Consider the following 22698-nt stretch of genomic DNA (forward strand, 5'->3'; position numbering starts at 1 on the left):
GACAGAGCCAGAATTCGAACCCAGGGGTCAGGCACCCAGGCTGTTGGGCACCCAGGCTGTCGGGCACCCAGGGGTCGGGCACCCAGGCTGTCAGGCACCCAGGCTGTTGGGCACTCAGGGGTCGGGCACCCAGGCTGTCGGGCACCCAGGCTGTTGGGCACCCAGGGGTCGGGCACCCAGGCTGTTGGGCACCCAGGGGTCGGGCACCCAGGGGTCGGGCACCCAGGCTGTCGGGCACCCAGGGGTCGGGCACCCAGGCTGTCGGGCACCCAGGCTGTTGGGAACCCAGGCTGTTGGGCACCCCGGCTGAGCGCTCTCTGCTCTCCGCACTGCAGAGCGAACCCTGCTTTGCTCCAGGAATCACTCTTACGGCCAGTTACCACCACCTCTATCTTCTGCTGTGGAATTCAACTTTACTTTTATTTAGTTATATTTCTGAAACAGCTTTATTGAGATAAAACTCACAGACCATACAATCTGTCTGTGTAAAAAGTACCATTCAGTGTTTTTAGTATAGTCACAGAGTCAGGCTGCCATTACAATTAATTTTAAAATGTTCGGAACCCCCAAAGAAAGCTGTAACCTTAGCTCTCAGTCTCCAATCGCCTGAGTCCCCCACCTCCAGCTGTGCCAACCCTAATCTGCTTTCTGTCTCTATGGACTTGCCTGCTGAGATTTCCTATAAATGAAATAATACGTTATGTTCCCTTTTGTACTGGCTTCTTTTGCTTCACATAATGTTTTCAGGGTTCGTTCTAGGTAGCAGCTTGTATCCGTCTATTTGTATCAGTCTATCTGTCTACCTATATGGCTGAATGTTGTTGCACTGTGTGGACAGACCACGTTTTGTTTATCCTTTTGCCAGTTGATGGACATTGGGGTCACTTGCACTTTGCTGATGTTATGAATAATGCCGCCATGAACATTCCCGCACAGATTTCTGTGTGGACTTAAGTCTTTAATTCTCTTAGGTGTGCACCTAGGAGCCGGACTGCTGAGTCATATATGGTCTCTCCACATGTAACCTTCTGAGGAACTGTTTCAATGTTTCCTAAGTAACTGCACCACTTCTGTTCCCACAAGGCAACCTTCCCTTTGACAAGACTGAGTTCAAATTTTAGTTCCCTCCTTTCATGGAACTTCAAGTTTCTATTGAATTAAAGCACAGTTCAACTTTTGTTTCTCAAAATGTCCACTTAGATCTGACCTTGGCCCATTTCTACTTTAATTTTATTTTTCTAGATAAATATCATTACCAAGCATCTTGTGTGTTTTTAATACCTTTTTATAATGAGACCCTCACAACAATTAATAGTTCACACTTGTTAAGACTGAGACTCAAGGTGGCTAAGCAGTATTCCAACAGCCTGAATCTTTTTTTTAGCAGTAAGGTCTTGCCTTGGGAGGGAGCAGAATTTCTCAAATTTGGGACTGGATAATTCTTTGTTGGGGGTGTGGTGTCCTGTATTGTACTTTTCTATAGGATGTTTAGCAGCATCCCTGACTCCTGGGATGCCCCCATCCCCAGCACCAAAAACATCATCAGACATGGAGTTATATCAGCTGTTTGCATATTTTAGAAATTAACCCCTTCTCATCACCAATATTTTCTCCCATTCTGTAGCTTGTCTTTTCATTTTGTTTATGGTTTCCTCTGCTGTACAAAAGTTTTTAAGTTTAATTAGGTCCCATTTGTTTATTTTTGCATTTATTTTCATCACTCTAGGAGATGGATCCAACAAACATTACTGCAATTTATGTCAAAAAATGTCCTGCCTATGTTTTCCTCTAGGAGATATGGATTAACACATATATACTATGATATATAAAAGGACAACCAACAAGCACCCGCTATATAGCAGACACAGGGAACTATATTCAATACCCTGCAATAACCTATAATGGAGAACAATCTGAAAAAGAATATATATTTGTGTGTGTGTGTGTGTATGTATGTATACTATATGTAACTTGGCTGTATACCTAAAATTAACACCATGTTGTAAATCACCTATAAGGCAATTAAAAATGAATAAAGGGAAAAAAGAATACCACCACCAACCTCAGAGTTTTACAAAAATAAAATGTATATGAGTATGCTTGTGTGTTAGTAGCTGTTGTGTCTGATTCTTTTCAACCCCCTGGACTGTAGCCCACCTGCAGGCTCCTCTGTCCAAGGAACTCTCCAGGCGAGAACACTGGAGCGGGTGGCCATTCCCTTCTCCAGGGGATCTTCCCGACCCAGGGATGGAACCCAGGTCTCCTGTATTGCAGGCGGACTCTTTACTGTCTGAGCCACTAGGGGAATATACTTAGCACATTATTTGGCCATGCTGAAAGACTGTACATTTAGGTTTGTGCTTTAAAAAAACAAAGTCATCACCAGACACTGCCAGAAGTCCCCTGCATGAAAATGTGGGACTGGGCGGTCAGGGTGGATGGGACGGGAACATTTCCCTTGGTTGAGAATCACTGGTTTCAAGGAATAACTGGAGGTTGCAAGTTTCAGAAAGCAGGCACTTGATTTCTGTCTGTTTCACCCCCTTTCTTCTCTCATTCTCAGTCCAGTTCCCAACAGGTCTTTGCATTTCAGCCTTCATCTGATTTCAGGGTCTGTCTTTATGGATTGAAGACAGAACCTTTGAAGGCACGTGTCTGTCCCAGCACCTCTGACCATCAGCCACAGAGCCACGCCGGGATACACGGAGCTACAGTCCAGGCCAGGGCACAGTCCTGAAGCCTCGATTTCCAGTCCTGGAAATAACCTATTGATGGTCTCCCCACTGCCTTTATTCACCTGCGGCCCCTTGCTCAAGGCCCTGCCACTTATCATTTCTAACAATTTAGACAGATTTCTTAATCTCTCTCAACTCCTTCTTCATCTGTAAAACAGAGACACAACTGCCTGACTTGACTTAGAAGTTTCTAGGCTTTATCTTCCGCAGAAAACTCAATTCAGCTGTTTTTCTGTATCCTTTCATACCAACCTTTACTTAACAATTCAAAGGTAATTTCAGTTTTTGAGAGAACAAAGTGGGGAATATCTAAATAATTGAATAAGGCAGTCTTAAAATGTCAATCATATCATAAAAGAGCATATTCTAATTATTAGCACCATTATGCCACAATTTAGGTCCTCTGTCCTCTTTTTCTTGAATACCATTTATCCATCAATTATCAACTTCTATTAACCCTTTCCTTCATCTGGTGACTTAAATTCACATTTCTTCAAATTTCCACTTCAACTTTGATTCCATCCCCTATCAGGGAGCCGGGAATCTTTCTGATGGGTTCCCTCTTTCTCCCAGCCCCTGATCTCTTTCGGGTACAGGACAGCTTGCTAGGTTGAAGTATTGGAAGAGTAAGATTATTATTAAAACTTACAGCAAAAATCCCTCCAGTGGGTCAACAGAGCCCAGAGAATGGAAGCCAAGTACTTATCTTGACACCTGGTGCCTCTGTAATCTGGTCCCCATCTGTCTTTGCCATCTCATTTCTCAGTATGCCTGCACACATTTCTACTCTAGCAGGGTTGGTGTATTAATTATGCTCCTAGTGAATGCACTAAGCTAACTGGTGCTTTTCCTCCACCCTCCACCTCACCTGAATGCTATTCTCCCAGCTCTCTGACTATTCAACTTCACCTCACTATCCTCCAATGCCCAGATTTTGTCCTAGTACTTCCTCTCCTTACCTCTAGGAGCAGGAAGCTTTTTTTTTTTTTTTTTAACTTCCTATTGCAGTCACCTAGCATAGTACAGGACGCATAAAAAGAACTGAAAGGTTGAAACAGTAAGTTAATAGAGCAGGAAATGAAAAAAGCAAGTTTTCCTAGGCCAGATCTGTACATAGAGATGTCTCCTTTTGGATTCTAAAAATATCCACTGTCTGATCTATTCATTTAGTTCATATTATGTACTGCCTTGCACCATTAATTAACAACCCATCTCTGTAAGTGGAATCTCCTTGATGGTATTCAAAGTTCCTGGGGGTCAGAGTCTGCATGGTGACTTGGTGTTCCCCTCGGTATCAACAGAGCAACACCCTGCACTCTCCAAACGTTACTTGATTGATTGAGTGTCAGACCAGCTGACTCTCCACTGCCAAGTGTCAGCAGCTGGGTCTTCCTGGCACCTGGACCATAAATCATAGGTTAAACCTTTCCTAGTTGTGAAAGGCTGGCTCATGTTAAGATCACCTGGATCCGCAGAACCTTGGGTCAGCATCTGGAAGGAGAAGAGCTGGGTCTGACGCACACTGGAGTCAGATACAAACTGCGGTGTGTTCACAGCGACGGTGAGGACGCAGTGTCTCTAGGAGAGACTTGAATGCTTGTTATGAAGGTCAGCCCCCAGGAGGAGGAGCTCCTCCCTGTCACTGTTAGGAGACAGCCCGGACTTTGGCATCCCTGACCAAAACGATGCTTCATATTTTGCCTGTGCTTCTTTGTATCTGTGACTAGGCCACCTGTGGAGTCTTAGACATCCAGACCTCCTCCGGTTTCTCTCCTCTCACTGGCACATCCTTCCCTTCCTTATTTGTTTCATGAAATTCTATTCATTCTTCAAAATCGAGCTGTGCTTCCCTTGCCTCTAGGAAGCCTTCACTTTCTCAGCCTTCCTGGTCCCTCTTCTCTTATGCTCCTACTGAGTCCTAAGCATCTGTCCTATTGCATTATCAATGCTCTATACTACCCCTTTCAACAGCACCTATGAGCTTTCGGAGGCCAATCCCCCCTCAATCTCTCAGAATTGAGTACAGTACCAGCAGAGCATAGATGCTACAAAAGCTTCCTGAACTAAACTGTGTAATAGGGAAGAACAAATCTGACTCCATACTAAATCTGCTTCTTTTACTTTAACCATTGTATTCTATTGGTTTTACTTCGAGCTAAAAATACTGCCTGTAGCCTGAAATATACAGGATGGTCCAGTCTCAAGGTTCTGACCTTTAAGGCGTGATACCTTTCCATTCACAGAGAATAACAGCTGTGCTGTGAAGGTTTACGGGAACATCACGACCTGGCCTCTGTGGCTAGCTGCAGAAGCAGTGGATCCCAACACCTAGAAGTTTGTAGCAACCAACCACACCCCTCCTTCACTCAGCCTTAAAAAAGATGGTTTGCTGGAAACTTCTGGGAGTTTGAAGCTTCGTGGGACACGACCCACCTGTGCTCCTTGTTTGGGCCTACAGTAAACCTTTGTCTGCTCCAAACTCCAGCATTTTGGTATCATTTGGCCTCATTGTGCATCAGACACAGGAACATGCATTCAGTAACAGGTGGAGGCAAAGTGAATCATGTGAGAGAATTCTTAAAGTAGAAAACACGAAAGACTAAAGGAAATGACAACAGTTTTGACTATGAGATTATTTCCCTATTAGACAAATCCAGTTCCCTGGTTCCCTTTTGAGCAAGCTGAAGAAGAAGGTAGAGTAAGCTAAGAAATAAAACATTTCTGCCATTATTACTGAGACCTGAAAAGATATGGAGGCCCACAAGATCACTCCTTTAGTAAATATTCCGAACCTCTGCTTGATATCTTGAAGCTAAGGCAATGGCATTTCTCAGTTCACATAAAGTGGAGTGCCTTATCAAATGCTTCTCTTCTGAAACTTGAACTATGGGCTCCATCAGACAGCTTGGTGAGATGGTCATGGCCCTGTGGCTATCCACTAATATTTGTTTGCCCTCGCCAGTGGGATTTTCTCAACATTATCTTAGCTAAAACACAGGCATTAATGACAGCTTAACTGAAGCAGAGGGTGAGGTTCACAAAGTCATCGCGTTTATTTGATGTACAGATGGCGGTGATACACAAACAGACTCTATGAAAAAGGGCAATCTTGGGGAGCACTCTGCAAACTCCAGGGCTGCAGATAACAGCCATCTGGTGGTAAGTATCAGCAGGGTGAGCACTTTCATCTTCATGACACAGCTCTCCCTGCCACCTCCCACCTCTGGGAGCCCCACTGGCCTCTATCTAATTAGCATCTCCCCTGAGTATAGCTCATTCCTGGGCTTGACACTTAGTGCCTCATAGAACTGTCGCAACATGGATGTTGGCTAAAAACCATCGTAAACTCTTTTTCCACTGTTAAAATGAGATCCTTCAGAAATGGTTTGGAGGTCATTTCTAGTAGTTCATTTATTCAGATGCTTGCTTATACATAAGACAAATAGTTACTGAAGGCCTCTTATAAACAAGGTGTTAGACTAGGCCTTGGGAAAATAGTGGTGAGCAAGGCAGGCAGTGCTGTTGTTCCCATGAATCCTTACATTCCATGGTGACAAAAACATTAAGTAACCAACTATAGAGATATATGATTAATACAGGCTTCCCAGGTGGCTCAGTGGTAAAGAATCCTCCTGGCAATGCAGGAGACACAGGGGATGCAGGTTTGATCCCTGAGTCAGGAAGATCCTTTGGAGTAGGAAACGACAACCCACTCCAGTATTCTTTCCTAAAGAATTCTATAGACGGAGGAGCCTGGCGGGCTACAGTCCATAGGGTTGCAAAGAGTTGGACACAACTGCATGCACGCATGCATGTACATGATTAATATATATTATTTTTTACGAATTATCTTACTGAAGTATAGTTGGTTTAAAATAATGTGTTAATTTCTCCTACACAGCAAAGCGATTCAGTTAAACACCTACACACATTCTTTTCATATTCTTTTTCCTTTATGGTTTATCACAGGATACTGAATAGAGAATACTGTCCTGCATAGTAGGACGCTGTTGTTGATCCATTCTACATACAGGTAAGTCCCGTACATATGCATGAGTTCTGGTCTGAGAGCACATTCATAAATCCAATTTGTTTATAAGTCGGAGTAACCCTAGGTACCCAAATAACACAGTTGGCTATATAGTACTGTACTGTAATAGGTTTATAATACTTTAAAATACAAATAACATACAAAACAAACAGAAAAATAAAGAAAATAATTTTAATCTTACAGTACAGTACCTTGAAAAGTACAGTAGTAGAGTATGATAATTGCAAACTGTTCTCATCTTTGAAAGTTGACAATTTGAAGGTACATATTGAGAATTTACTGTACAGTAGTTTGCATCTGCTAATCCCAAATTCCCAATCCATCCCTCCCCCATCTCTCATCCCTCTTGGCAATCACAATCTGGTCTCTATGTCTGATAATACACCTTCTATCCAGCTGAATTGTGCCCCCCACCAAATCCATATGTTGAAGTCTTAGCCCTCTCCCCATACCTGAGAATGTGTCTGTATTTAGAGATAAGACTTTGAAAGAAGTAATAAAGGTAAAATGAAATCTTATGAGTAAGCCCATGGCCAATATGACTTGTATCTTCCCAGAGGAGGGCATTAGGACACAGGTGGGCACAGAGAGAGAAGATTTTGTGAGGACACAGGGAGAAAACAGCCTCTGCAAACCAAGAAGAAACCAGCCCTGACCACACCTTAAACTTCTAGCCTCAAGAACTGGAAGAAAGGAAATTTCTGATAGGTCTCCAACAGAGTGAGTCTGACTGTGATTCTATGGACTGGGGCCCATCAGGCTTCTCTATCCACGGGATTTTCCTGGTGAGAATACTGGAGTGTGTTACCATTTCCTCCTTCAGGGGAATCTTCCCAACCTGGGGATTGAACCAGCATCTCCTGCATCTCCTGCCTTGTAGGCAGATTGTTCACCACTGAGCAACTGAGGAAGCCCGATAGGTCTCCTAATACATGGTGCTTTGCTATGATAGTCCTAGCAAACTAATACACACTCAGGCCAAAGCTACGAAAGAGAAGAACCAGAAGGCTAGATAGTGGGGCAGCTGGTTGGCTTTGGGAAGGTTTCTTTTAAAAATGTCAATTGAGATAAATTCTAAAAGAATAAATGAGATGATGTGGACCACAGCTCTAGGGAGATTTATTTAATTTAAATAAAGGCAATGTTAAATAACCATCCAATAATATCCATGATGGTTGTGGATCAAAGCCTATGCCATTAAAATTTCATCTTATGTTCAGCTATAGAAAGAATAAGTCAGCCCCAACATCCTTCTAAATATAGAAAATTAATGATTGATTAGAAGGAATTGTTTCATAATTAGTGATTCTGGAATGCCTGGTGTCTAACTACTGGAAAACATAAGGTGGTTGAGGATGCTGAACAAACACTGTTACTTGTATGTAAGGATTCAATGGAATGACCTGAAATTGTCTCTCCAGCAAGCCATCTGCCTCCACTGAAAGCAATTCTGTAGCATCTGTTTGATTTCCGGATCTTTGCTCATCATGTGTCTTTTGGCCTAGGGTTTGTCCTGTTCCCGGTGATTGGTTTTCTCCTTCTGTCTTCCCTGCTTATAATCGTTTTGCAGGTCCCTGTTGCAAGGTTGAGATCTCTGTCTGAAGATTCCCTCTCCCATCTTCTGGGCTCTGCCCAGTTGTGCGGAGACTCATTTCTTACTCTGAAAATTCCACCCTGGGTTTGATGCCTCTAGTACATCAAAGCAGTGGACTGTGCAGCTAAGTGCTCTGGATAGAATATTCTCTAATGAAAAGCCTCTCTGCCATTTGGCTTTAATGGGGTTTATTCTATTTTCTGCAGTGAAACAAACATATAAAAATTCTCATCTGTGACAAAGTCTATCTCACCTTAAAAGACCCTTATTATGACTGTCTTGTTTTCTCTTCACAAGCAGTAGGTCTGGTACCTACAACTCTTCCTCTGCTAACATTGTTTGAAAGTCCTATGTATCCTGATAACTCTGACACATATAAAGTATCCTAGTGTGAATTAAAGATGGTTGATAAAACAAAACACAACTTCTCAGATTTAGATCCTTGGCACCTAATTCTATATGGGTCACAAAGAAAAACATGCAGGACTTTTCTGGGATATTCAAGCATCTCATCACAAAAGTCACTATATGAAAGAAGGCCAGTTCACCATTCTTCCTCCCCAAAACGCACCACAATGTGAGGAGCTGAGAAAAGTGAGCTTTGGCAGCAAGATTGGCCCTACTGAATACATGTAATTAAGGCCACTTATTCCACTGTCAAAAGAAGACTCTGGAGTTGATGATTTCCTTGAGGACATGGTTGACCTCCTGTTTTGCTTCAGGAACTCATGAAGGTTTAGAAGGAACTTAAATAATTCTAAACCAGTTCTCTCCTTAAGCTACAAAGTACAGTGTGGTCTAACAGAATAAAACTCACCTTCTGCATCTATGCAGAACACAGTGAGGCTGTTGTCCTGGATGCTAAGGCCTGAGTTCAAGGACTTTGCCCAGACTAGCTTTTCAGTGGGAAATTGATGTTTTGAAGGGCACCAGAGCAGGAAAAAAAAAAAAACACACACACATTTCCAATTTTCAGGACTGAAGCCCCCAGATCTCTTTCTTTCTATTCTTGGTCCCCATTCTTCTCCCATCAGCACAAGAAAAATAACATTGAAATGTCAGGCCACTTGCAGAATAATTATAGTGGTGCCGGCTTTTCTTCAGATGACTTAATGTTTCACTTGCAATTCAAAACACTCCGCATTGATCAAGCCAAGTGGTCTCCTTTACTTTTACACAAGCTCCTGTTCTTAGTCATCCAGACTGGTCTGGACAATAACATCTACATCCTCAGCATGTTTTTAAGAGTCTTTTAAAATGGCAGCCATCCTGCATTTAAAAATAGAATCTGTTGTCAATCATTCCAGGATCAGGTGTGACCTGAGAACGTAGTCCCCAAGTCATGCGGTTCCTGGGGAGAAGCGGTGAGGAGCTGGGGTTTGAAATGCATGAAGGAGGAGGTCCGGGTGTGTATGTATTTAAGATTTGCGCAGTTGGCTGCTCTGATTCTTAAAGGGGGAGACGATGCCCCTCACCTGGCAGGGGGACTCCGGGAAAGCCTCCTCCCCGTTCCCGTTCAGCCTCCAGAGTTCCCGCTGGGGTTTGCAATGCAGAGGCGACATGAATATGGGAAAGCCTGTCCCGTGCATGGCAAAGTCTCTGGAAGCATCTAGGCTCTTACTGCGTGTGTTCTCGGTCATCCGACTCTTAGCGATCCCATGGACTGTGGCCTGCCAGACTCCTCTGTCTATGGAATTTTCCAGGCAAGAATCCTAGAGTGGGTTGCCATTTCCTACTCAGGGGATCTTCCTGACCGAGGGATCAACCCGTGTCTCCTGCACTGACAGCCAGATTCTTTACCACTGCACCTCCTGGAAAGCCCAGTTCCCTTTGTACTTACGTGATGTACATAAAATCATGTGATAATTTTACTAAGGAATCAGCACTGAGCATTTAAAAAGGTCTGAGAAAATTATGTCACATGTACTCAATGGACAGTAGCACGCGTGTTAGGTATGCATAACTTACATTATAATTGTATACAGGCAATGTCAGCTAAAGTCTACAAAGACAGTGGATTCATCATCTGTTGTCAACCCCATCTAATCCCCAAATCTCTCTATTGAGGGGGCCACCAAGTAAAATGTTTCAGGAAAAGTCAACTTTAGATCCTATGCAGCCTACTTTCTTTAATAGCCTATTGTCATTTCATCTTTCAGCTAAAGCAGAGTTTCTTTATATTTGAATTCTTTAAGCAAGTGATATTGGGCTTCCCTGATAGTTCAGTTGGTAAAGAATCTCCTGCAATGTGGGAGACCTGGGTTCAATCCCTGGGTTGGGAAGGACCTTTCCTTCTTTCCCTGGAGAAGGGAAAGGCTACCCACTCCAGTATTCTGGCCTGGAGAATTCTGTGGATTAGAAGTCCAGGGGATAGCAAAGAGTCGGACACAACTGAGCGTCTTTCACTTTCAAGCAACTGACAATGTGAAAAATAAATGTTAAGAGTCAGCAAGATACAGTGTGAAAACTGTTGGCCCAGGAGTGCAAAGAAAAAGCCTGAGCTTGAATACCTTCTTGGTCAAGAGATCTTAATTTCTGACTCTCAATATTCTCTTATGCATGTTGGTAAACTAAGAATCACTTCACATGTTTCTTGAGTTTTTTTCTGTAGTATTATATGAGAAGGTCCTGGCATGATGCCTGACCTTCAGGAGAACCACAGTGTTTCTTGATTCTACTGTCACATCACAGTGAAAGGGTGCCCTCGACTCTTCCTCATATCCACAGGCACAAGGCTTTCAAGAAAGGAGATGACAAAAATAGAAATCAAAGTAGAATACAATGGAGGGATTGCACTACTGTCCTTCATCTTCCTGAAACTTCATCCCTTAGAACAAATAAATTCAGAGCCCTTCTATTTTGAGAATGACTTAGTTTGGACTTCTCTTCCTGATGTTCAATGCAAAAATGCACAAAATAGTCTGCCTCCCCAAAGCTATGCACACCATATGAAGCTCTGGTAATGGTAGCGAATGTGCCAGGCATCCATGATCTGCCCTTTCTGTGGGGTCAGCTTCTCTTTTAGACTCAGGACATTAGAAACACCCGAACTAATCTCAGGTAAATCTTTAAACATCTGGATTCCTTGTTCAACTAATAAAATGTGGTCTAGTTTCTAATTTCCACCGAGGACCATGTGTCAAGGGTAGTCCCAAGGGCCCTCAAAAATTACCAGAACAGCACTTACTATCTTCTAGTTTCTCATGAGATTTTCACTTCTGACAAAGCCAATACAATCTCAAGTACTTGGAAAACAAGTTTCCTCAGAAATGCAAGGGAGGAAAGAACTAGCTTTGCTTTTTTGCTTTTTTTGTTTATTTGTTTATCTGTCATTTACCTGGGATAGAAAAGCACCAGGAGACAGAAAGCCTTGATCCATTTCAAAGGAAAGAGAAAGAAATTCATAATTTCCAAAATTCAGGAAATTCTTGGGGAAAGAGGCAAACAAGTTTCCTGAGACAGACATCAGAATGTTTTTAAAACTTTCTTCTCTTGTCTGAGCCTTTCGAGAGACAGGTGAAAAATAACCAATGATTTTTTTTCTCCCTCTGTAGCTAGGTAATGGGGCAGCTTTTACCAGCCTGTCTCTCAGTCATAAACACATTTTAATGGACTGACACATGCTTAATAATACAGGTAACACCTGAATGCTTTAGAGCAAAGTGCCACTGGGGCCTGTACTTTATTAAAACTGCATTTTGACCTGAGGCATACAAGTCTCTGCACTCAACCATCTCACCAATTAAAGAGAAAAAGTCCAGTGCCGGCTCACCATTTTTCTTCTTCACATAAGGATGGAGGTTTAAATTTTCTAACTCTACACATGAAAACTGGTATGTTTCTAAGAGATTAACTCACCTCCCATGACTGGAAATCTTGGAAATTTTATATAAGTCCCAGGAGTGTGCAAATTCACTCAGTTTTTATGACTCTGAGGAGTGAGGCCTATTTTCGCCAGAGACTTTGAGTTGGGGTGGGAGAAAGAGAAACTTGCCTAGTAGCTTCTCAGCACTGTGCCAAAGGTTTGATCCATTTAAACTCATGTTGGCTCAGGTGGTAAAGAGGCCACCAGCAATGCAGGAGACCCAGGTTTGGTGCCCGAGTCGGGGAGATCCCCTGGAGGAGGGAATGGCTACCCCCTCCAGGGTTCTTGCCTGAGGAATCCCATGGACAGAGCAGCCTGGCGGGCTACAGTCCATGAGCTGTAGAAAGCTGGACACAACTGAGTGGCTAACACTTTCATTTTCAATCAGCATCACAGTCTTGTAACATAAAGGTTTTTCTTCCGTCTCCTGTTACAGGTAGATGCTAAGATGGTCCCAATGACCCATGACTCCTGCCGTGTAAACACTTGTATAATCCCCTTGACTTGAGCAAGGGCTAGATTTATTTTCTTTTCTAATGAGCAGAATATGTTGAAAATGATGGAAAGTTGCTCTTGCTTTGAGATACACAAACACCACGGCATTGTCCTGAGGGTTCTTTCTCGCTCTCTCCAAAGCCACTCACTCTGGGTTAAGAGTGCTGCCCTATCAATGAGGCAGCCTTCTGGAGAGGCCATGGGGATAGGTTTGGATCTTCTGAGACCTGTCAACAGCCATGTGAGTTAGCTTGCAAGCAGAGTTAACCCTGGTTGAAACTTGAGACGACCGTTGCCCCTGCTAACAAGCTGATTGTAGCCAGAACCACCCAGTCAGGGGCCTCTGGATTCCTGACTCAGAAATGGAGACATAGCGCATGCTGTTTTCAGTCAATACATGTTGGCGTAATTTGTTATGCAGCTGTCGGTACCTAATACACTCTTACACGGGAGACAAAGTTAGGAACTTAATCTAGGGCCACAGACTAATCAGGGGAAGAGTCACTTTTGGAACCTCCTGACTGACTTGCAGACCCAGACTCTTCTGTCATTTACAGAGGTTCAGTGGGTTTTTTTTTTGTTCATCCATTGACTCTGAAGCTTTCCCATAGTCTGACCTGATCTTAACTATTAAATTATGTCTTTTGCTCCCTAACTCAAATTTCTCTAATTTGTTTGGATGATAGAGCTCACAGTCCAGTGGGGGAAGAAAGATATTTAAATTAAAGAAAGATGCAATATCATGTAATCTGGAATGGATATTGGCCCAGGAAAGGGGGTTTGATTCAAACTGTAGAGCCAGGAAGGCTTCTCAGAGGATTCATTGACCTAGCCACCTGCCTTGGCCTCGCATCCAATGCCCGCATGTAAGTCTGACCTCTGTAAGTGCTGGCCACTAAGTGAACATGCTGTTTCTGGAAGGACAGTGATATAACAAGTAGAGAAGGAGGGAGACGATTTCATGGCTCCATGTGAAAGGAGAGGCAGATAGAAGAGCCAGGGTATGGTTCATACCTCTGTTCCATATTGCCACATATTAGGGCCTAATTTACACTGCTGTAAAAGGAAGTGCTTTCCAATCTTCATAGCTAAAGATTAGGTGATCATATGAAGTGAAGTAAGTCAGACAAAGAAGGTATCATATGATGTCACTTATATGTGGAATCTGAAATATGACACAAATGTAAAAATCTACAAAGCAAAAACAGACTCATAAACTTGGAAAACAAACATGGTTACCGAAGGGAAAATGTAGGAGGGGTGGGGAAGGGATAAATTAGGAGTTTGGGATTAGCAGATACACAATACTATATATAATGATCAAGGACCTAGCGTGTAGCCCAGGTAACTATATTCAGTACTCTATAATAACCTAGATGGGGAAAGGATCTGAAAAAGAATATATATATATACACACACACACACACACACATACATGTATGTATGTGTGTATATATATATATATGTATATGTATAACTGAATCATTTTGGCATAACCTGAAACTAACGTAACATTGTGAATCAAGTATACTACAATATAATTTTTTTTAAAGAATAAAAAAACATTGGATCTTCAAACCTGAAGTTTGTGAAGACCGATTAGCCCACATCCCTGAGAGCTGGAGCCTGTGTGTGTTGGCCAGAATCTCAAGCATGTGTTGACTTGGCTGAATAAGAAAGTGATCTATAAGTTGTCAGCAGACGGTACCTGTGAGGATTTCAGCTGCACGTCCTGTGGTTTTCTGAATCACGAGTCTCAGGGTTCCGTCCTCCAGACTCAGCAGCAGGGTCCCCGAACCCTCAGAGAGCATTGTGGACAGAAGGAGACCATCTTTGTTCCAGGTTCGAAACTGGAAACTCACTGAGAGCCCATCAATTTGGGGAGTACCAGGCAACAGCAAATAACTGCTGCTGGAGTTGACAAATGTGATGGGAACAATTTGTGGTTCGGAGCAGGAGAAAGTGACATTGCCCTGGAAAACAATAAAAATCAAATATATAAAAGCCATTTTTTATTCTGCAATCTGACAGCTGATATAAACAATCACCTGGAGCTGACCTTAATTTCAGGATTATTCCACATTCAGCAGTAGGATCTTAAAGGGAAAAATATGTTAGCTTTGTTCAGATACACCCACAAGATTGTTTTCCATTCCTATTTTCTGGATCACAGTGCTATCTGCAAAAAAGGTCATCAAAGACCTAGGGCAGTGGAGGGATAGGAAACATCAGAAGTTTCTAGGGATCCAGAGATAAAAATAATAACATTCACTCACTGAGTAATGATGTACTGCAAGTCAATGAATGCCGAAGTCTGGGATACTTTTCACAGTGGTCCCTTGAGGAAATTTTGTTACAGTGTGGAATATGCCACTGACACCAGCTCCCAGGGCAGCCTGGGAAAAGAAAAGCTAAAAGAGCAAAGGTTTCCTAAGGAAAGTGATGCTTTCCTGGAAGGCAGTGGGGAAGGGCAGGTGCAAACGTCCAGCCAGCCTTCTCAGTAAATGGCATGGTGTTTGCAAAAGCTTGTCAGAATTAACAAAATGGCATTCCTGAAAAGTGAGTAATTTCTGAACTTGAAGTGGGACAGAGAGGGCCAGGGCTATGAAGGAGGTGAGGCAAGACAAGTGAGCAGAGTAGAGCTTAAAAGCCTTTTATGCAAAATAAAATAAAATAAAATAAAAGCCTTTTATGCTTGCCAAGGTTGTCATACAAAGTCAGAAGCGGTAAAATGACTTTGGCCATATTTTAACGTATTAAGAGTGTTTTTAGTAACATGAAGATTGAGGGGTGCATGAGAGGACCGGAGCATTAAGTGTGGAAATGCTAGAAGCAGGAAGAGGATTATTGTGTGCATAAGTGTGAGAAAGCAGGTCAGTTTATTTGAGGAAGTTACAGGAAAAGAAAGACGTGTGTGTGTGTGTGTGTGTGTGTGTGTGTGTGTATGCTCAGCTGAGCCATGTGCGGACTCACTTTTATTAGATGAACAAAGGACAAAGCCTGGAGCACCTTCTAGATTATGAATAGCTGTTACAACATGAAAGCCATTTGGAATCTTTATAGCCAACAACTTCTCATTTTGCACCGCTACCATTTGTCTCTTTTAGATTCTAAACTAATCTCTACAATACCGTCAGTAAACGTATTCAGGTAAGTGTAAGACAATATTGTCCTCTACACAGTCATGGACACATCTTCTTTTTTTTTTTTGGAAAAAAAATGTATTTTATTGAAGTATAGTTGATTTGCAATGTTGTACTAATGTTTACTGTACAGTAAAGTGATTCCGTTACACATGGGGGGGGTGTGTGTATATATATATATGAATAAATAGATATATGGTTCATGTTCTTTTCCATTACAGTTTATTACAAGATATTGAATATAGTTCACTGTGCTATACAGTGTCTTGTGGTTTATTCATTCCACATACAGTAGTTTGCATCCACTAAACCCAAGTTCCAAATCCATCGTTACCCCACCCAACTTCCCCTTGGCAACCAGAAGTGCGTCCTAGTCACAGACACATCTTAGTCCCTAAAAATCTCTCAAGGCCTCTGACTGATGCTAACTCTGCCTTTTAGAGTCATTCTTGTAGCCTGTACCACTTCTGGAGGGGTGGGGAGGGAGGCACGGAATGGCAGGAATTTCCAAAAGGGAATGCCCTGGGTTGCCTAGCTGCGTGAATTTAACTTCCCACTGAAGTGGTCAAGTAGTGAGGTTAGACACCTGTACACCCAGAGCAGGCTAATCACTCAGCTCAAACAACCTCCTAAGCCAGAAAAACAGTTAGGTCCCAACTATGTTTGTTAGGGAGAGTCCTGCACTTCTGAAAACAAATAGCAGTTACCAAACAAACTTCTACCAATAATGCATTTCTACTGACGTACCCATCATCAGTGGGATATAAGCATATTCTTGCATTGATCCTTTGTTGTGGCTGTTTAGATGTGTTCTCTATAGGCTAGATTCCCAGAAGTTAATCGATGTGTCAAAGAATAAAGGCCCCTTATATCCATCCATCAAGAAATTGGCACAAATAATGTACATTAACACATATGTGGAATCTAGAAAAATGGTATAGATGATCTTATTTGCAAAACAGAAATAGAGATGCAGACATAGAGAACAAGCTTATGGACACCAAGGGGGAGAGGTGGTGGGATGATTTGGGAGACTGGGACTAACAGACGTACACTATTGATACTCTGTGTAAAACGTATGACTAATGAGAATCTACTGCATAGTTAGCACAGGAAACTCTATCGCGTGCTCTGCGGTGGCCTACATGGGAAGGGAATTTTAAAAAGAGGGGATGTATGTATACGCATAGCTGATTCACTCTGCGTGTAGCAGAAGCTAACACAGCATCGTGAATCAACTGTTCCAATAAAAATTAATTGAAAGAATAAAATAACAAAAAAGAAATTGCCCACATTGTATACTGTCCCTGACATTAGGTTAAGTGCCCACATGTGTATCTTACGTATTCAACACAATGACGCTGCATTCGTTTAAAAAACTACACAGATTGAGTCTGGAGTAGCTAGGTAATTCAAAAGCCAGAGTCTTCCTTCCCAGTGACAATGGGGGACAAACACCTACGTTTGTGTGACACAGATGCTTCTGGCAGCCATCTCTGAGAACGTCCTCCTTTGTCTTGGGGACCACTTTAAAACAAAATCTACCAACTTGCTTTTCATATCCCATTGCTGTTTTAATTTGCATTTTTTGAAATTCTGGTTGATTTCCTTTCAAGATGAAATATTCCCACTGACGGCAGATTAACTGAAGCAGGGCTGTCTTTTTTAAGCAATCAGGAATGCTCCCACAGAGAACCTGGGAGACAGCAGTAACTTTTCTTCCCCTTTTCTTTTCCTGAGGTAAGCATCACCTCTAGTAACAATTTTCCGGAACAAAGCTGCACCCAAAGTTTGAGGCTGTGTAGAGGGGGAAAGGATGACAAGACTGAAGGATAGGCCTTTGTAAAATGTCCCTTTTCCATTGTCTTAGAATACAATGTTTAAGACGCAGAGACACAGAGAACAGACTTGTGGGTGGCAAGAGGGAAGGAGGTAGAGGGGGGACAATTGGAAGTTTGGGATCAGCAAATGCAAACTATTATATAATAATAGGTAAATGACAAGGTACTACTGTATAGCACAGGGAACTATATTCAATAGCCTGTAATAAGCCATAAAGAAAACAATGTTTTAAAAATGTATGTATGTATAACTGAGGCTTCCTAGGTGGCTGCAGTGGAAAGCAGCCTGCCTGCCAATGCAGGAGACTTAAGAGATGTGGGTTTCATCTCTGAGTCAGGAAGATCCCCTAGAGGAGGGCATGGCAACCCACTCCAGTATCCTTGCCTGGAGAAACCCATGGACAGTGGATCCTAGCGGGCTACAGTCTATAGCATCGCAAAGAATCGGACATGACTGAAGTGACTTAACATGCACACATATATAACTGAATATATCAATGTAGTTCAATTCAATTCAGTCTCTCTGTTGTGTCTGACTCTACAACCCCATGGACTACAGCAAGCCGGGCTTCCCTGTCCATCACCAACTCTCGGAGCTTGCTCGAACTCATGTCCATTGAGTCGGTGATGCCATTCAACCATCTGATCCTCTGTCGTCCCCTTCTCCACCTGCCTTCGATCTTTCCCAGCATCAGGGTCTTTTCCAGTGGCCAGATGGTCTTCCCATCAGGTGGCCAAAGTATTGGAGCTTCAGCTTCAGCATCAGTCCTTTCAATAAATACTCAGGTTGATTTCCTTTAGGATTAACTGGTTTGATCTCTTTGCAGTCCACGGGATTCTCAAGAGTCTTCTCCAACACCACAGATCAAAAGCATCAATTCTTCAGTGCTCAACTTTCTCCATGGTCCAATTCTCCCGTCCATACATGACCACTGGAAAAACCATAGCTTTGACTAGACGGACCTTTGTTGGCAAAGTCATGTCTCTGCTTTTATTATGCTGTCTAGGTTTGTCACAGCTTTTCTTCCAAGGAGCAAGCATCTTTTAATGTCGTGGTTGCAGTCACCACCTACAGTGTGATTTTGGAGCCCAAGAAAATAAGGTCTGCCATTGTTTCCATTGTTTTCCCCATCTATTTACCAGAAAGTGATGGGACCAGATGCCATGATCTTCATTTTTTGAATGTTGAGTTTTAAGCCAGCTTTTTCACTCTCCTCTTTGACTTTCATCAAGAGGCTCTTTAGTTTCTCTTCACTTTCTGCCATAAGGGTGGTGTTATCTGCATATCTGAGGTTATTGATATTTCTCCCGGCAATCTTGATTCTAGTTTATGTTTCATCCAGTTCAGCATTTCTCATGTTGTGTTCTGCATATAAGTTAAATAAGCAAGGTGATGATATACAGTCGTGACATACTCTTTCTCAATTTGGAACGATTCTGTTGTTCTATGTCTGGTTCTAAATCATACAGATTTCTCAGGAGGCAGGTAAAGTGGTCCAGTATTCCTATCTCTTAAAGCATTTTCTACCATTTGTTGTGATCCATACAGTCACAAACTTTAGCATAGTCAATGAAGCAGAAGTAGATGTTTTTCTGGAGCTCTCTTGCTTTTTCTATGATCTGGTGGATGTTGACAATTTGATCTCTGGTTTCTCTGCCTTTTCTAAACACAGCTTGGACATCTGGAAGTTCACAGTTCATATACTGTTGAAGCCTAGCTTGGAGAGTTTTGAGCATTACTTTGCTAGTGTGTGAGATGTGTGCAATTGTGCAGTAGCTTGATCATCTTTTGGCATAATTGCTTTTCTTTGTGATAGGAATGAAAACTGACCTGAATATATCTATATATACACACACATAACTTAATCACTTTGCTGTACATCAGAAGTTAACACAACATTGTATATCAACTACAATTTTAAAAAAAATCTTTAAAAAATCCAATTTATAATGTTTAGGTCCACCTAAACCATGTAGCAAGTGTTCTGTGTTGATAGACAATCACAAAAGTTGGTCCTCATGACAGCAGGGCTCTAGAAGAACTGAGATTTTTTCCCCTTCTTTGATTAGTTCTCCCACATCTGATGAGAGGCCAGGCTGCTTCATTCCGTTGAACATATAATGGACCTCACTATCTGTAAATAGACCAGGGAACCCAGAAACCCTTGAGGGGCCTTCAGGGGACACACAAAATCCTGAGCAAGATGATGATGGCAAGAACTTCAAATAAATGCCTCAGAGATTCTGCTAAAATAAGGCTAGGTGTGGGGACCACCACTTTGCTCACCAGGGAGCAGGAGAGCTTGGAAATGCGCTGTCCTTGGACGGTTCCTCTGGGTCACTCCAGGCCGTGCTCCTTCACTCCCTCCCACCCCATCCTCCTCCCACTGTCCTCTGTTGTCCTGTGTCCAGGCGGCCACCTGAACTGTCCAGAATTTCTTTGTTTTTAGAGCACCTCCCCGCGGTGCTCTCCAATGGTAGGTCCAAGGGCAAGTAGCAGAGAGAGATGGGAATGGATCGGAAATCAGTTTTACACCAAATCTGACCCAGTTCTCCCAGGAAGGGTTTCTGGCTCAGCTTCTTGTCACACATCTGTCTTGCTGTTCCTCACTGTGCATGCTGTTCGCGGAACCCAGGGTAGGCAAGGCGCAAGGGGGGAAGCCGGAAGAAAACTCGAGGAGCCATAGGAACTGCACGTGTTTATTCTCTCTGGGCTGGTGCAGCAGACGTGCGGCAGGCATGCTATATTCTCTTGTGTTTGACCCAGTGAATGCGGCCACAATGCGGCCATAATGCGGACTCAAGGGCTTTTCAGGTGGAGCTTGTATATGTTTACAGGACAAAAGTGGCCCATGGCCAAGTGGGTGCATCATCACACACATGCACACTGCTATGTGGTCTCAGCTGTTACATAACCATGTATTTACAAAACATGGGGCAAGAGTGAGAGACGGTGGGGCAAGAGAGCCTGGCTACCACCGTCTTGGCAAATTTGCTCTTTCCCTATGTTTCACCCCTTCAGGGTCTCTCATCTCAGAATCTATGCTCAATCCGTCTTCCATGATATTCCCTTGTCAAGTAACTCTGACCCTTAAACCCACATTCTGCAACAGCAGTAGATGATATAGCAACAAACAGTTACATCCCCAATGCACAGCAAAACCCAACGCCAGGTATCACCTGGAACTCATTTTGAGTTCCCCTCATGGGGCTAGAAGAGACACCCACCACACATGGAGCGCCTTTATCTTCCATTGTCAAATCTCATCCACCATCTGTCCTTGTGAAACTGCATGAAAGCCTCCACAGGGGCAACTCCACCCCTGCAGGGTTTTTTATTAAGGACCTGCAAAATACCCGAGTCACTAGGCCCATCCCCTCAAGGAGGGGATTTTTGCAGTGTTCACAATCTACCTACATGATTATACTTTTCTAAGTCTGAGGACACAGCCTTTACAGTGCTGTTCTAAATCTACACCATAGGACATGGCCTAAATCTTCATCACATGGCTGCCATAGCCATGAATGTGAGCACTAGACCCAGGAGACTGCTCTGGCTTGCCATAAACAAGTTTGCATTCAGCACCAGTATCAACCAGAGCCATTACTCTCTGTATACTAGCTAGTGACCTGGTGGCTCAGAGGGAAAAGAATCTGCCTGCAATACAGGAGACCTAGGTTCGATCCCTGGGTTAGGAAGATCCCCTGGAAGAGGATGTGGCAACCCACTCCAATATTCTTGTCTGGAGAATCCCCATGGACAAAGGAGACCTGGTGGGCTGCAGTCCATGGGGTCTCAAAGAGTCAGACACGACTGAGTGACTAAGCATAGTTAATTGCAAGTTCTACATGGGGCCTCAGGTCCCTGCTTGGGCTCTTTGGGCTGACACCTTGGCCTGAGCCCTATTCAAAGCCAAAAAGGGCATCTTAAGGAACTTCCTTGGGAGCCATGTAACCTTCAAGCTGAAGCACCTGTATCTTTTGCTGTGGGCACTTACACTGCTACTCTGCTCTCAGTTGCATGATGGGCCTAGCTAACAAGCAGAGACTCATGGTCTCATAATGTTCTACAATCTTTATCTCAATGAGGGGAAAGTGGTTATAGATGCCAACAGTTCTATTCTGTCCCCGGAACAAATTATAGCATCCAACCCTTTGTCTCGGAGTTGCAAAAGCCATGCTGCTAAAGGTTCCCCTTATTTTTGCCAAAACTGCTTACCCAAGTTGACTACCTCAGCCTGAGTATATGGTCAATACATCATGAACTCAGTCACTTTGAGGGACCCTTGAGGATGCCGCCCTGGGCAGTAGGCCGCTGATGCTTCACTTTCTGCTGCACAATGGGCCATGCTACCAAGTGGGGAGCTTTGGTCTCACAATGCTCATCATCACCGTCCCTCACTACCTCACAGTGTGAGGTGCTGGGTTCCTCAGGGCCATGCATCTCTTGCTCCAGCATGTGTATACGCTGCTCTAGCTCTTCCTCCCATCTCAACAACTTGCACACTTGTGCAGCATCACGGAGAGCGCTATCCATATTCACCTTCAGGGCAGTTAGGAAAATCCACCCCACGGTGCCAGCCACAGTCCACGCTGCCCCGTCCTGCAAATGGGAAGTCACTGCCTGTGACGCCTTTTCAATGCTATCTGGTGACCCATCCACTGCTTCCCAGTCTTCCACCGGGGCCCACACCAAGAGGACCACAGCTACCTGCTGCCACAGGCTATGTGGTGGCCACTGGCTTCCTCCATTCATTGGAGCCTCAGGCTCCTCTAACTGTTGTATATCCTGCTGACTATGCCAGTTGTCTTGCTACTCACACTGTTTGCTGAACCCAGAATAGGCAAGACACAAGCTAGGAAGCTGGAAGAAAACTCGAGGAACTGTATGAACTGCACGTTTATTCTCTCCACGCTGGTGCAGCAGCCATACAGCAGATATGCCATATTCTCTTGCGGTTGACCCAGCAGACA

The 22698-nt window shown here is 43.3% G+C and overlaps 1 protein-coding gene across 1 annotated transcript in view; it reads right to left on the reverse strand.

Annotated features, from left to right (window-relative positions):
- The window catches only part of CNTNAP5 (contactin associated protein family member 5), a 995095-nt gene that overhangs the window by 435067 nt on the left and 537330 nt on the right, over positions 1 to 22698 (reverse strand). Inside the window, exon 8 of the mRNA XM_043488200.1 lies at positions 14449 to 14713. Coding sequence (XP_043344135.1) covers positions 14449 to 14713 — 265 coding nt within the window. The remainder of the gene's footprint in view (positions 1 to 14448; positions 14714 to 22698) is intronic.

The sequence above is a fragment of the Cervus canadensis genome, chromosome 15, assembly GCF_019320065.1.
Source record: "Cervus canadensis isolate Bull #8, Minnesota chromosome 15, ASM1932006v1, whole genome shotgun sequence".
Classification (NCBI taxonomy): Eukaryota; Metazoa; Chordata; class Mammalia; order Artiodactyla; family Cervidae; genus Cervus; species Cervus canadensis.